The following is a 16755-nucleotide window of genomic DNA, read 5'->3' as shown; positions in this document are numbered from 1 at the left end:
AGTTTCCCATCTTATCGTATCGCAATCACATCATATTGGAGCATATTATATCGCATTGTAAAGGTTCATGTAATATCACATGGTAACGTAGAGTAACTTAACGCACTGTGTTGTAATATATCATACTGTTTATGTTGTAAAGTTTAATATCACATTGTAATGTAATGTAACATTACACTGTTTTGTAACATACCATATTGCATCACATCTTATTGTATCGTGTTGATCATATTGTATCAAATCAATATTTGTTGCTCTAGCGTTCTTTGAGTTCACATCTTGTACTGGAATGTGAGAAAGAAAAAAAGAGCTTAACTAAGAATGTTTTCTCAAAACACCTAAGTATTCTGTACGTTGAAAGTCATAAACTGGGAATCTCTAAAATATTTTTAAAATAACTGTATTTTTCATGTTTTCTTTGGAAGGATCCACTGTAATATGCGTCACATGTAAGTACATAAAATTCTGAACTAGCAAACATTCTTCTTTAGAAGACTAGTTAGTGGTTCAGTCATGATTCAAAGCACATGAACTCTACAATGGTATTGCAATCTATTTAAAATTTGCTTCTGAAAACTGTGATCATGAGAATGAAGATGAAACAGCAGTTCAGGAGGACTATAGATCACAGAACTGTGCAGCGGACCAAAAGTTTCCACACCACTTATCTAATCACTAGCATGGCATTTTGTCAGAGACAAATCAGGCACATTATGTCACTTGGAAAAGGATTTTCTGATACTAGCAAATCAATTTCTTACACATTCAGCTATGAACACAATTAGCAGTAGATTTGTCCCTGTCACGAGAGATAAACCTGGTATTTTTCCAGTGGCAATACCAGATCAAAGGCGTGCAGCAGAGACTGATCACATCTGACAACAAACGCTGGGAAATCAGTTCATCTACAATTAGATATTATAATTCATCTGTCATTTATAAAGAGGGATCTATGGCTACAGGAGCTCTAAATTCAAGATTCAAGATTTCCATTTAAGTTATATACCACGTGATGCAAAGCAGAGCGAAATTTCAAAGCAACTGAATCACAACAAAAAAAAACTTTAAAAAGCCACAAAATAGGTAAAGAAAAATCTAAAAGTAATAAATAGCAAATGCGTACACGTGGGTAATAACATGATTAAAATGGAAGAAATAAGTAAATAAATAAATTTTACCATAAATATTCATAAAAATCCATTAAATATTAAAAATTGAACTGCACAGAATAGACAGTTCCAGCTAACAATTATGTCAATGGCATATTATCTCATATACCTCTTAGAGTGGGAGGGGCCAGGACGATGGGGAAGCAAATGAGTGATGTCACGCACAGTGTGAGAGCGGAAGGATCTGATGAGCATAAACCTCCATAAGCTGAAGACCTAAAGGCTTACTGGCTTTCTACCCATCTGTCTCTCTCTCTCTCTCTCTCTTACTCACTCACCCAGTCAGTCAGTCACTCATACAAACACAAACACACTGACATTCATGCTCACCTTTTTATGATTTCTTCTTAATTTATTGTGCAGTCACATCCAAACACATGTACATGCACACAAGAATAAGCACATAACCAAGGTGTACGCACACACTGCCTGTCTGTACTGTACAAGCACCTCTGAGTTTGACACAAATGTTTCAGATCGTGCGTCCAAATGAAATATGAAACCATCATAATGTCACTGTGTTCCTGCAGATTAAGTCGCTCTACCTACCTCATGTGACATGGTGTCTTTTGCCAAATAGATTAGATATTCTGGACGCCACTTTGCCTTTGTTTAATTTCAAAAGACTCAATATACAGTCAATTTAATCAAAATTGTGCAATGTAATGTATTCTTGGTTGGAAAATGAAATTAAGCTCAAATCCTTGGCTGAGATAATCTGACCCATTCTCTCAATCACGTGAGACCAACTAACATGTGAGTGTTTAATTCTACTTGCAGTATATGGATAAAGAGGACAAGAACTGAGGCATAAACAAGTGTAAGCACTGTAGCAGCTGACCTTAATATTTCATTTTTCACTCTTCCCTCAGTGCTAAAGTAAAAAGAAGGTCAACCCAAATGAGGACATGAAAAACATCAGCTGCGTTTACACTCAGCAAAACTACATTTTACCTTGAGTCCTTCTGGAAAACAGTGATGGTTCCGCAATTTAATTATCAGTAATTACTGTCATGTGTTGGGGCGGTTGTGTTTTGGTGGTTGCTTTGAGTCCTGGACAAAGGCAGGGTTTGTTGCCCCTTGCAAGGGAACTTCCTGTCCTGTCCCATCCCAATCCCATCATTCATTTGACACAGCAAGTCTGCAAGTAAACAGGGCAAATGAGATACTAGAATCTACTGGAATCTGTCATGCAACCTCTGCATGGCCACAGCACTGGAACCCAGCTTCTAAAAGTAAGCCAGAAAAGCAATAGGGAATAGGTTATTTATTTTAAGTTACGTTCTGGTGCAGAGCAGAATATTATAATGCTTAGGTGGTATTGAGACCCTATGGTATTTCTGGATTCGTGTGTAATTCATGGAATTGCATGAATATGTGCATGTGAAGTGAATGTATATTTGTCTGTAGTTGTTTTCTATCATTTCTAGTCTTAAAATACTCCATTCTTATGCATTAACATACAGAAGAGTGGCATTTGACAGTGTATATTTACCCAGCCCACCTGAGTCCCCCTCTACCGCTGCATGCTGTGACCAGGATCGGAGGAACTGCGCATGCCCGAGGCAACTTAATGTGAACACTGCCTCACGTCTCAAGACATCTCACGTCCAGGTAGGAAACCGTCTTTTTATTTACTAGCAGCTGTTTATCATTTGCTTACCAGTCTTCGTCGTGTGCAGCAGTGGTGTGTCTCATTCCTGTCGCCGGTTTTGTGTAAATGAATCGCTTTTCTAACACAAAACAAGCTAAACGCTCCTCATACAACAAACTCCAAGACAGCCGAATTAATTTGGGGTTGGCAACATCCATGCTAGGTGTTGCAGCAGCGTGAGCATAACATTTAACCGGGTTATGTTCGTGTGTGTATACTTGCATGGTTCCCTGTCTGTTTTGCACGTTTTGTTGTCTGACAGTTAGTTATGTGTGTCGGGTTAAGCTTTCGTTAGCTGCTGACATGAACTGACAGCAGCAGCTTGCGGCTAGCTAGCGTTAGCAATGCTAACTTGGCGACTGTGAATGGAAACGGGTCTATCAGATTTACTCCAGCGGTAACGTTAAATACCCGCTGACCTGTGTCCGCTGGCTTCCTCAGCCGTGTTAGCTACTGTCACCTGACGTTCAGAGGTTATACGACTAAAAATATATGTAGTTTCGGCAGCCTTGCGTGCATTTACAGCTGCGTTGACACGGTATATTGTAGTGTTTAGCCATTTCTGTGCATTTGCTACTGAGCCTCCAGGATGCAACCGAGAGCCTTTATTCGTCTACAGTAACGCTACCTAACCTCTTCTGTCCAGTTTTTTTGAGGTGCAGTGTAATAGATTAGCTCTCCTTTAAGGCTAGCAGTCAGATTCTTTTTCCTATCAGCGCCTTTAAATGTCAATTTGCTGTGGATTAATTATTTTAGAATAAAGAACATACAGCCTTAGAAACATGCACTTACAATTTTTAGATGTATACAGGAACACATGCTGATAAGAGCTCTTAGAGTCCATTCAGTGCAAAAATGCATATGTAATCTATCTGCCATCCCACTGTCTTGTCTCACCTACGTCTGTTGCCTGATAACAGTGCTTAGTGTGCAGCAATATGGCCAAATCATCTTAGTTAGTCATGTTATGGCAAATACAGTAATAATCTAAGACAGCTTTGAGGGCTAAGCCAGAATTCAGCAAGGATCTCTATTAAACCTTTAGGAGTGGGCATAGTCCCTACCCAGGACACCTTAAAATACTAAAAGAATTTAGAAAATATACCTTTAAAATGGTACATGTGTAGGAATCATCTGAATTACAGTGTTAAGTATAAAAATCAGGCACTTTCAGACTAAACACCTGCTGTTTTTCCAGCCCTGCAGGATTTGTCTCATTGAGGTCTCAATCTGTGCGATATTTGGCTTTATGTTCTCAACCAAAACTAAGGATAGCTACATTATAAATCATGATACACAACATATATGTTTGTGTAGATTCATATGAAATGTTGTCAGCATGGGCTAATTTAAACTGAAATTAAATTATCAGCAGTAAGACGTGAGGACTGACCACTAGAACTAAATGGCAGCTATGCTACTTGGCACTTTATTCAGCAGCATTTTAAATGATTTTAGCCAAAAGGCTACATCCTTTACTTGTGTTCATGGAGCTGATGATGTACAGAGAACTACTGGAGAGCCTTTACATTTCTTTAGTTTGACCTAAATTCAAGCCTTCTTTGTTCGTTTACAGCCAATTTCAACGGTTAAATGCCAACATTTTGGTAACCATGCCAAACAAGTATGAGAATTAATATCTTTACAGACTCACAGTTTTACAACTAGTAATTCATTGGTATCCACCACCATGTGACTTGTTGCACAGCATTGTGAAATGATCTGATGATTTTATGACTGTTGTTTTCACTTTTATTGCATGTACTCTTTGGACATGAATCTCCATGTGACATATTGGAAAAAAGAAACGGTGTGAAACGATGTGTACTTTAACCACTCCTAGTATAATATAAAATGGAAATTATCTTGAGACATGCATTGCTGTCTGTCTTGTGAGCAGGCACGGGTTGTAAGTGACCTAATCACAGTCAGTTTGGTGAACTTTTACAGTTTTACTTGCAAATAGTTCTTATCTCCTTCGCCACCAGAGATTCCAGTAGCTAATTCAATCTGTCCAAGAAATATTTGAGCATAAAGGTCATCTGAAGTTGTTTTTTTGGCTTGTCCTCTAACTAAGGCAGCCTTTGACTTGCTTCCATTCAAGTTATGGACTTACTTGGTTGGTTTGCACTTTACCACACGTTTGAAATGGATTATGTATGTGTGTTTTCTATCTCAAGATCTCAATGAGCATGAATCTGATTACTAAATTTGGCTAATGTTGTTTCACGGTACTGATTTACTGTGACCGTGCTGTAGTCCATTCCTCAGATAACTCCTAATGAAAACAGATATACATAAACATGTTTATTCATCCCAAGTCTGTTTATCATCCTCATCTAATTAATATGCTTACTTTAAGTGGTAGCTAACAAATTATGTAGTTGGCAACTTTTGGTAATACTATGAGGATGCACCTTAATGTTTTCTTTTTTCCTCTTTGTGTTTTCCAGTGACCATCATGGGCAGGTAGTAAAAATACATTTGTTATCTGCTGTGTGGAGGACAGAAGGTTAGGAATTCCTCAGAGCGTACCTCCTCTGTTCCCTCTTGGCCTGTCCAGCAAGTTTCCAGCATCATGGCTGAAGAAGAATATGGCAGCTTTGTGGACTGGAACCAGATGGGGGACCTGGCCAAGAGCAGCGGGCCCACCAAAGTAGACTGCAAAGACCTGAAAGAGTTCAAACAGATGGCTCGACAAGGTTACTGGGCCAAGAACCACAAACTACGGGCACAGGTCTACCAGCAGCTCATCAAAGCCATTCCCTGTCGCACAGTTACACCAGATGCTGAAGTGTATCGTGACATTATGGGAAATGCAGCCACCAAGAAGCCCTCCTCCCACATCCCACTACCAGAGTTTGTGGATGGAAGTCCTGTGCCACGGTACTGTCTGAAGGCGGAGGGAGTAGCCTCGGCCCATCAGATCATCAACTGCTTGGCTGGACAGTTTCCAGATATCTCCCACTGCCCAGCACTTCCAGCTGTGACTTCATTGCTCCTGCACTTCAGCATAGACGAAGCTCAATGTTTTGAGCATGTCAGCCGTATACTGGCTTGCAATGAGCCAGGCAAGCGACTGCTAGACCAAACTTTCCTGGCCTATGAGTCCAGCTGCATGACTTTTGGTGACCTGGCCAACAAATACTGCCCGGCTGCTCACAAACTTATTGTGGCCACAGCCCAGGATGTACTGGAGGTCTATTCAGACTGGCAGCGCTGGGTGCTCGGTGACCTGCCGTTCAGCCATATGGTCAGAGTCCTGGATGTCTACCTAGTAGAGGGCTACAAGATTCTCTACCGTGTAGCTATAGCCTTGCTCAAGTTCTATCGTAAGCATGAAGCAGCCAGCCAGGGAGGCCAAGGGAGCCCGCAACAACAAGATTCAAGCAAAGTCAAGGCAGACATTCAGGCGTTTGTCAAAGGAATTGCCTCCACTGTAGCACCTGACAAGTTGCTTGAGAAGGCCTTTTCCCTGCGTCTGTTTAGCCGCAAGGAGATCACCCTGCTGCAGCTCACAAATGAAAAGTCCCTGCAGCAGAAAGGAATCACTGTCAAACAGAAGCGGTAAAGTCAATAATACGATTTTTAGTGGGTGTATTATGAGCATCTTTTTGTTCATTTTTATTTTCGAACTAGTCTACTTCTAGTGGGTGTATTTGGCTATACATATCTCACATATTTTTCTTATCAAGTCCATGGCTTTATCCCATTTGAAAAGTATTTAGTTGCTTAACTTCTTCCTGAATTTTGCCGTCGAGTGTTGTATAATTTTGATTCCAAACTGAAGCAAATGTCTTGCCAGGAATCCATGTTGGTAATAAGGCACAATGAAGCACATTAATCAACTAATATTGTAGTGCAGAGCATCATAAAGACAGCTTTTATCATTTATAATTCCATTTAGTTTGTCTACCCAACCAATCTACTGCTCCAGTTAGAATGAACATTCTTGAGCATGATCAAATAAACAACACAGTTCACAGACTTAAAATCAAATCACAGTAGTATGCACAGAATTAGTGGCATGCAATTTCCAAAAGTACTGAACCAGCTTAGACTTTACATTTAGCACAGTTTCAATCTATTAAGTCCCCAAGCTTTTCTTTTATTGGCAGATATGTCTTGTTCTTTTACGCTAAATATTCTGGCAAGCTCTGGGGTATGGTTTCAGTTGCTTCTTCATCCTTTTCTCACTGTCTGTTCTTGTTTCCTTTTTGTTTGTCTGTGCCACGATATTCCATACACCATCCTCTGTTTCATCTGCACTCCACCCCTGCGTTTACTACATTGGTTCTTTTACAGTTCTAGGTGGGTTCTCTTCTCTATGCTACACTTCAGATCCGTTTCTATTGCTCATTTACTCTTTGAAAAGATTAGTGTTTCAATTGCAGGTTTTCATACACTCTGGTGATATATCAGATGTTTGGTCATTAAGACCAGACTCTCAAGGAAATGCGTGCTTTCCTTGACTATACCCACTTGAAATTACTTTTAGGCTTTTAAAATGTATGCATCACCAGCTGTGTAATCTCGTCTTCGCTGTATGAGCCTCTCATTTTTGAACCTCTCTATCTCTTCCTGTGTCCAACTTTCTGGGGCATCTTCAGGCGGAACGTGCAGCTGGCACTTAACCCTGACACATTCTCCTCTGAGATCGTCAGTGCCAAGGAGATGCGAGACATCTGGTCGTGGATCCCTGAACGCTTTGCCCTGTGCCAACCTCAACTCCTATTCACCACCTCCAACCATGGTTGCAGCCTGAACAGGTACGCTTTCCAGCGCTCACATGAATACGTTAATCCCCACTTTTAGCTGTGGTTCACAATTTTCATTTCAAGCCTTGTTTTGCACTAACAGTGTTTATGACCAAAGGTCTGAAAAGAAATGTAAAGATGATCGTAAACATATACAGCATAAAACATATGCCAGAAACAAACAATAAATTGTATGCTTTCAATAAATCTGAAAATAATCTGTAATATTTTGTTTTGTCAGTGAATATATTGTCTTACTTGTTTGTTTTTTTCTTTTTTTCAATTTGTACATTTTTCTCCAGATTCTACCAACATTGTGAAGGCTATGAACCCACTCTGCTGCTCATCCGGACCACAGATGGCGATGTAAGCAACACAAACTCACTCGTGATTCCTCAAAAACATATTTCCTTCTCGCATACAGCAGTATTCATTTCTTCAAGAGTTTTTCATCCCAGTTGTTACGGGTGTCCAAATATAATGTTAAAAATTTTGCAACTCTTGTGTGTCCTCAGTCTAGTTAGGACAGAATTACTTGAACGTAATTCTTTGGAAATTGCTTTAGAAACAGTTGCTCAAAAATGGGAAAGTTGTAAGTATTTTACAAGAAATGCGTAACAAAAATTTGTGAAATACTGAGGTACAGAGTATAAAGTCCTGTCGTAACACAGTGGGTGACGTCACATGCGGTTGCCAGGTTAGCTGAGGGAGTGATGTATACAACAACCAGAGTAGAGCAGATGTGGCTCCACGGCTAGCAGTTTAATATGCAGAAGTGTTCCTTCATGTTAATAAAAACAGCAAGCTATCTGCCTCTTTCTTTCCACCACTCTCAGATTCATTCTTGTCTGCCCAAATCATCTGAACACATCAGTGGTAACGATGAGGTTTGGCGTAATCCCTGTAGGCATGTTTCTTTGAAACACACACCAGTACACTCATAGACATGCCTCCTGTTGTCACCAAATGTGTTTTATTCATTGTCTTAGGATTTTAGACTTAATCCATGATGATTAAAGGAAGATACTGCTTAAATCTCTTTCTTGTCACCTTATTCCTCCTCCACATCCTCCATGGAATCACTTCAGCAGAAATCAGACAATCAGAAATGGCCCAGCTCAAAAGGTCACCAGCAACAATTGAGGCAGTTGTAACCATATATATATATATATGTATATATATATGTATATATATATATATATATATATATATATATATATATATATATATATATATATATATATATATATATATATATATATATATAATAGGCTGCAAGCACACTCTTGTCAACATACAAAGGTAGTATTGGTACAACTTTCTAACTAGATTCTTCCTTAGTCACTTCCTATTTCAAATGCTTCTGGAAATGAGTCAAATGGAGAAAGTAAATGTTTTTTTTTGTTGATAGCAGCTATGTTTATGTTAGGCCTGTAAAATCCATCCTAACACTGACTATATGTGGTGTATGCTACAGATATCCCTGTACTGACTACACATGGCAAATAGTCAGTCAGTGTTTCTCACAGTTGCTCTCTGTGTTTTAAAATAGGCTCTTGTTTGTCTCCTGGGCTCTGTAAACTAGCCAAAGGTTATGATTATACAGGTGTTGTAATATTGGATTATGGTGCTGCTAAGGCATCCTGGCATGAACTTTGGCTTCTTACAGATGGCAATGTTCCACTGGCAAGAATTTTGAAGTATTTTAGAGATTAAAGCAAATGAAGGTGAGCAAATCAAACAGAATAATCCTACTCATGTCATGTCTTGTTTTATCCCTCAGGTATGTGGAGCCTTTCTGTCCACAGACTGGGAGGAACGGAAGAGAGGAGGCAACAAATTGAGCTTCTTTGGCACAGGGGAGTGTTTTGTCTTCAGGGTGAGTTCGCTTTCAGTATCTTGACGAATCTATTGTATTTTTTTTGTTCATTAAGTTTGTAATTTTTGGGAATCATTAGGAGGAGGGCTGTCTGTATTTTGAGCAGTGCCACACTATTTCCACCAGAGGGTACCCTTCACCCTGGTTTTACACGCTCTCCATCTCAGTGTCACTGGCCCCATTCATAGACATACTCATAGACTATAAAAGAGGCAGACATAGCCTCCTGGTCTGAACAGTGAAGGCAATAGAGAAATGCCCTATGTCAGCATCTGTTTCAAGGCTAGCAACTCCCCTGACTCCAAAAAAAGTCAGATTGTACCAAAGTCTATGAGAAAATGCTCCTAATTTTAATGATTTTCCTGGCAAGTGTATCATCTCATTTCTTCAATACAGCATGAAGTTCACTGAGTAAATTATGGTTCAATTTAGAGTAGAATAGATGATAAAGGAAGATATGCTTTACGGCTGTCTTGTGATTGTGATGAACAAGTGTTCTTTGGGTCTCAGTCAGATCCCATCTCTCACTCTTCCTCAGCTCCATCCTCTTGTCCAAATATGGTCACCTCTGGCACTAAAAAGGTGGAGATGGTCAAAAAGCCAAACTTGAAGTTACAAAATGCTAGTAGGCAGCCTGCACTTCTTTCATACATAGCCCCAGTTGACCTGTCAGGCTCCCATTTGGAAAAGCCTACCTATTAGGTCACAATTCAGTAGACATTGCCATGTTTTCCTCTGCAAAAACAACTAGATATCATACTATTTTGGTGGCAAATACGCATTTTCATAACACCTGAGCTAGAAATGAAAGGACAAGTCAGTCTCTAATGCCTTTTGTATGAATTATTTACTTGTCTATCTGTGTTGATGCACAGCTGTTGGCTGTCTGAGACTAGACTCTAGCAAAGCACTATCATCTCAAACACTAATACTTAAGCACACACAGATCGGCAACTCCTGTAACCTGATCCAGTAGTATCTGACCTGGTCCTCACCCGACACCACACCTGACACACATGAGAAACAGTCAGCAGGGACTGATGTCTGTCAGATGCATCGTTAGAGTTGGAGACATAGAGGAGAAAGAGAGAGGAAGGAATCAATAGCATAGAGTCCAGACTTGGGCAGTTACCCTGTTTTGCTGTTCTGCAGGCTCTGTGCTTCACCACATTGAATCAGAAATGAGCTAATGGATGCTACATTTGAGTAGGTTTACATTAATATTAAACTGTCCAGAAGATATATTCATTTTAACATGTGGTGCTCAAATGTAGCATGCGTCAGAGTTAAAAACAACGAGAGACAACAAAAAAAGTGCGTTTGCAATTTGGAAGTGCAGAAAAGGTGTTTATTTAAATGGAGAGCAATGAACCTGAGTGACAAAATCATTGTAACTATCCAAATTCTTCTGGTCTTGCTTTGCTTAAGCAAAATGCGAACTTAATGCATATCTGATTCTGTGTGTAAAGAGTCAGCACATTGGTTGGATTTGAAATAGTGTCATAGTGCACCATGTATGTGTGTTCATGTGAAGAAAATGGTATTTTACATGACATAAAATACTGTTTGTTCTGTTGTGTAATTGATGATGAATGCCTTATAGTAGCTGCCACCCCTATGTTTGTCTGAATAGCTGAAACCAGAGATGGAGCGCTACGAGTGGGTGGTGATCCGCCACCCTGAGCTAGCATCCTCCATCAAGACCCAGGTTCAGGAGGACACAGCGTCGTCTGAGGGCCAGAATGAGGACAGCAACAGTTTACCGCAGCCAGAGAAACCTGCTGGAGATTTGTCACCATTTCTCTCCGCCCGCCACTTCAACCTCAACTCCAAGAATACTTCCATGTTCATGGCTGGAAACTTTGACTCCATCATTGTTGGTGGGTGGATTATTATGTATGCTGTTGCTGTGTGTGTCTCATTTCTGGACCCTTTTATGGTTGTGCTTTTCTTCAGCCATGACGATTTTGAGTTACACGCACAGTGGAGCTGATAGGAGAATTATTCAACATTTTAAACATGGGATTTTAATGTTCGTCTTTCACAACGTTGAACGCTACTTGTTGACAGCGTGTATCATCGTTTTAAGTAAAAAAACATGGGTATAAAAGTGGAGCATTTGTACTTGATAACTTACATTGACCCTGTGATCTTGCGTTTGACCAGGGGGAGGTGATGGCAACGCACTCTACATTGACGCTGAGCTGAACCATGGACGTACTGGCAGGTGTACCACCTTTGACAACCCGCCTCTGTGTGCAGAGACCTTCCAGGTTTCACTGCTAGAAGTGTGGGGCTTCCAGGACGCTATGGCCTCATAATGCTGTACACATAAACACACACTACACATGCTTACAAGTGCATCTATACATCATACAGACATGTAGGCAAATTAAGCACACACATTTTAACATACAGCACTTTCTCCACTTACACTTAACATATTAAAGCATAACTTCACGTCACATGAGTGAAACAAAGTCTTAAAATATAAAGTCAAGTGTATTAGGTGGAAAACACAGATATGCAAACAGAACTTTATCCGTCCTCCAAATTTAGTTATAATTTACTATTTTTTATTTATTAATGCAGTTTATCCAAATTTCAGCATATGAACAAAAATGAGATTTTTTTGATTGTTTTCTGTTTATTTTTGTATTTACAGCTATGTACTATGGTGTACTAATTGTGTGCAAGTGGTAATGTTAAGGATCAACTGTGTTCATGTTCCTGTTGCGCTAAAGCTAAAATGTAATAATTGTAATTTTAAATGTAAATTCTGTATTTTATGTCTCTGGTTTTTCTCTCTCTGCCAAATTCAATACATAGCTTGTGCTGCAGGCGCTGGCAAATATTACTTACCGGGTCATGTTGATAAACTGAAGTTTACAACATCAGGTGAGAAGTCAATTCTTTATCTCTTGGTAAATGTTGAAAGAACATAAAAACAAAGTAGTAAAATTGTACCAGGTCAGCTAGAACTGAAGCAGTCCTGTCACATTTTCACACACTTTTGGGTTTATTGTACATAGGTGGGAGATCTGATAAATGAACTAATGGAGTAAATGTTTGTGAATTAGTAGTGACTTCGCCATTTTGCACTCTATGTCAAAGCTTTCTTTTGGAATCTGTGACCGTTGCTCTTTTGTAAAGTGAATGAACATTCATGTGAAGAGCAGTACAAGCATTTTAAAAGGTAAAGGTGTTTTTTGTTTACAAGTATCAGTGCAGTTTGTTCAACATTTTCATGTTTTTTCCGATTTCCCTGTTACTTCCGTCCTTTACAGTATAGTAACAAAAGAAGCTGAAAATGGTCTCCTGTTGGCAGAGTGTTGTTGGGATTACACATCTCGTCTCTGTGTTTTGTTGCTCCAGTGAAGTGTCAATTGAGTAACTGCAAATGTATTGTACATGTGGAAATACAGCATTACGCTTTCAGTTGAGTCGCTCTGTGTTTTTGTTGTGTTGCTGCTTGCTTTTATTCCTTCCAAATCTATCACATCTGGCTTCCTGCAGAGAGGGTTACATTTCTGAGGCTGCACAGAAGTGTGTCAGATGCCTTTTAACATCAGCTGACCATAAATTTAACTCCCAGATCATCATGTTCTTGGATTTTGCTCTGTTCTACTACTAACATTCAGTTTTTTCTGTTCCCAAAGTAATGAATCTGTTAACCTAGTTAACAAAAATTGCAAGTTTAAAGTATGGTTAAAGTCATTTTGTACAAATATTCTCTTTCCTTCTGTGCATCTTTTTAGCACCAACATGTTAGAATCAGATATTTCTCATTTTAAAACCATGTTGAAAAAGCTCTTCTCTCAACAGAAAAACTTGCACCTGGTGGCAACATTAAAACCACAAGGGAAATCATAATTACATTTTTAACATTATTTTGTGTAGACACATTTTATTACAGTGTCATAAACTGCATATCTGTACTACAGGCTTTGGTCTAAACTACTAAAAATATGACTCAGACGTGCTTCTTCATGCACATGGTCTATTTTTATTTGGATGTCTCCTTTGTGGAAGCTGACAATGAACTGCATGACTGGAAAATATTTAGCAGAAATGAGTCACATATACTCATAAATATATCTGTTAAAGCCGTCTGCCTTACATATTCAGCTGTGCTGCAGAATTCAGTTCATTGAAGTTACAATTAATAGAGAAACTGGGCAATCCTCACAGGCACTGTACTCGCATTACACCACACAGTTTCTTTTTCGTCAGGTGTTTTATTAAATAGTGTGAGAATATCAATCGATGCCAGTATAATATAGCTCCATAGAAACATATGGCGAATTAATTTGCAGTGGATGTGCCTCAGCCAAATGCATCTGGAGAAATGCAGCGTCTTAAATGGCAAAGTGGTGGAGTAATTCCTTCTTTACAGTAAGTGGCATTGACTCTGTCTTGCCAAGACTGCTTTTCATTCAGGATTCACACTCAGCTAATCGCACATGCACTGCTATATTTAGCTGCTCCTTTGGGTGTTGGTCTGGCGCGCCTCCTGAAAACCACGCTTTCCAGCCTCGAGGAGTAAGATGCTTAAGTGTTTAACTCTACACTGAGATGGGTCTCTCCTTGACCACCACCATCACCACCCCGGAGTTAGCAAGGGGCTGAGGACAGGGGATTAAGAGGAAGCCTAAGGAGGTCCCAAGAAATGTGGTTTTATTCCACAAACTGAGTATTGCAGTGCAGTTATTGAGAGGGATAAGGGACTTGCACAGAATAGTTACAATACGTTTTATCTGCAAAATTAGAGTCTTAAAGCGCTGATCTCACTAAACGAAGCAGCTTTACAGGATTTTAACACTGACACAATCTGATGTACATGTCACTGCTGACTCTCGTTGACTCTGCAAGATCGTTAACTTTAATAACTTGTGACATAAATTTTTCTGTTTTTGTGACATTTCAATGCACACTTAACCTTTACACTGTATATTTGCATTTTTATTTTTCTTAAACACTGCACATTTTGCATTTTATGCTTATTCTTTTTCTATGTATGATTATATTTTTAGAAATTATTTTTCTACTTATGTTTTTCTGTATATTTTTAGTAGCTTAAATTTCTAAGACTTTTAATGGGAGCAATTGTCAAGTAGGCAATTTCCCTTCAGGATTCAATAATGTATTTCTGATTCTTTATGTAAATCTTAATTAAATTATGTGTCTGTCACCTATTAGAATACAACAGAATAGAATTTTCTCGAGTCAGCTTTATGTACAACAAAAAATAAAATAAAAATAATGAATAAGGTAAGAGCAGCAGCAATAAAAAAGAGAAATACAAATATACATTACAAAAATAAAATAAGTACACATTACAAAAAAAGAGCACTTTGTATAAAAAAAAGTTTTAAAAAAATACATACCCTGAGAAGTAAATAAAAAAAAAAAATTTAAAAACCTGCTAATTTGCCTTGGCTAAGACACTCTAAAATAGACTCAATCTCAATAAAAAAAAATTTTCCTGGATAATTTTTTTAAAAGTAAAAATCTTATTATCATATTCTTCCAGACGATTAACGTTTTTTTTCATTTTTCCATCTTATTGTCATACTGAAATCAGAGATTTAATTTTTCATCTCAGTAAGAATGAAAGAAGCTGAGTTATGTTTTTGGTCACATATATGGGGAAAACCACAAATCTGAGACTAGCTTTACTCAGCAGCTTCCTTTATTTAAAGAGAAGGACTATGTAGAGGAGTATCCTGGTCTGAAAACATATACAGCACCAGAAAGATGAAGGGCCTAGATATGTATTTAGGATTACAATATAGTATATCCAAACAATTGGAAGTTTTTGCTTTATGGTGTTTCTTGGAAAGCATCTCCATTAAATCATGCCCTAGTGAAAATTTCTCACAGTCCCCCTTCCTTGAACAGCACCTCAAAGACCAACCACTGAAACATGATGTATTTCTGTCCTCTCTTTATTATTTACACTCACAGACAAGAGGATTCCCCTAAAACAAACGTAAAACAACGCTGTGAGGGTGCATAAGCTATCATATTACTGCATGCTGTTAAATGAGCTGGTTGCAAATGACCGCTGCTGAGTATGTATCAGTACTCTCAACAGAAAGGCTATATCCTTAATAAGTGTTTAGTCAGACACCAGAGAAAGACATGAAAATCATCTCATCTCATTCACGCTGACCTTTTATGTTGTCGTCGCTCACTAACATCATCCCTGTCTCAACATGATTTATTCTCACTTCATAATGCAGCTGGAGGAAGATGTTGGCCGTTTGAAAGGAAGGAGGCCTGTGATGCTTGTGGAGAAATTGCATCACGAGTGATGGGCCTTTACAGTGATACTGGGGGAGGGGTCCTGTAGTGCTGCCTTGACAAGGCAATGCAGAGGGAGAAGGATGGAGGGATGGATGGATGGAGGAAGAAGAGGAGGAGGAGGAGGTGGAAGCATGGGGCCTGCACGAGCTCTCTCTGAGTCACACACAGACACATTCTTCATCTTTCCCATAGGGCCTCTTGACCCTCTCCAACCCATCCCACTTTCTGGATCTGTCAGACTGCACTTGCTGGGAGCTAATACAGTGGAATGAGGGGTTCTCGGTTCCCTCCCCCACCCCACACACACTGAACCATGCACACTCAGCCTCAAATTCTCTCACTCTCATGCGTCACGTTGCTGCATATCACAGTTGACTGTAAGCCTCCCTCTGCTGCATGGTAGATTCCTGGTGCAAGGTGCAGAAATGTGTTTCACCATATGCAACTATGGAAGTGTCCTAATCTGGAGAGGTCACTCATCAATTAAGGGGTTCCTACTGAAGCATTAATACTACATATAATAGGTTTTATATGGTAATGCCCTTAGAATTGTAAGAAATTATTTAATTTTTTAATTTTTCGTTCGATAGCTATGATATCAAAAACACTATTTATTTTCTACCAGCACTGTCTTCACACCCTCCTGCTCATCCCCATCATTTCATCCTCCTGCTTCTGAAGGGTGAATGCGTAGATATCAAAGGGAAAGCCTGCAGCGGAGCGCACCAAAGGGATGCCTGATAGGGGTGACCCTTGAAAAATGATGAATAAATCAACACAAATTTGAGCACCTTCTTTGAACGCGACGAGTAGCGTCTTATTTGAAAATAATACTTGTCATTTCATAAATGCTTTGCGAGGCACAGTACCTCTTAAATGAACTTTGCTTTACTGACTTCCCCACACCCCATCAGTGATAGGTTTTATCCGTACGGCCCATACAGTCTATGGTACGGCCAGTCAGGTGACATTTTCCGCTTCGCCATT

General features: G+C 39.3%; 1 protein-coding gene across 1 annotated transcript; it reads left to right on the top strand.

The window, feature by feature from the left end:
• The first annotated feature begins 2644 nt into the window (after positions 1 to 2644).
• tbc1d24 (TBC1 domain family, member 24) lies at positions 2645 to 12897 on the top strand. Its single transcript, XM_023298403.3, has 7 exons — positions 2645 to 2783; positions 5277 to 6390; positions 7434 to 7592; positions 7883 to 7946; positions 9364 to 9459; positions 11093 to 11339; positions 11626 to 12897. The coding sequence occupies exons 2-7, from the start codon at positions 5402 to 5404 to the stop codon at positions 11778 to 11780; spliced, it is 1710 nt and encodes a 569-aa protein (XP_023154171.2). The 5' UTR covers positions 2645 to 2783; positions 5277 to 5401; the 3' UTR covers positions 11781 to 12897.
• The last annotated feature ends 3858 nt before the right edge of the window (positions 12898 to 16755 follow it).

Source organism: Amphiprion ocellaris, chromosome 18 (assembly GCF_022539595.1).
Source record: "Amphiprion ocellaris isolate individual 3 ecotype Okinawa chromosome 18, ASM2253959v1, whole genome shotgun sequence".
Classification (NCBI taxonomy): Eukaryota; Metazoa; Chordata; class Actinopteri; family Pomacentridae; genus Amphiprion; species Amphiprion ocellaris.
This window is presented reverse-complemented; position numbering and strand designations above follow the sequence as displayed.

Bases quoted from the DNA above. Each gene is read 5' to 3' on its own strand.
- tbc1d24 (XM_023298403.3), top strand. From the start codon at position 5,402: ATGGCTGAAGAAGAATATGGCAGCTTTGTGGACTGGAACCAGATGGGG. The intron at 7,593-7,882 runs GTACGCTTTCCA...ATTTTTCTCCAG, and splicing joins CATGGTTGCAGCCTGAACAG to ATTCTACCAACATTGTGAAG. The intron at 9,460-11,092 runs GTGAGTTCGCTT...TTGTCTGAATAG, and splicing joins GGGAGTGTTTTGTCTTCAGG to CTGAAACCAGAGATGGAGCG.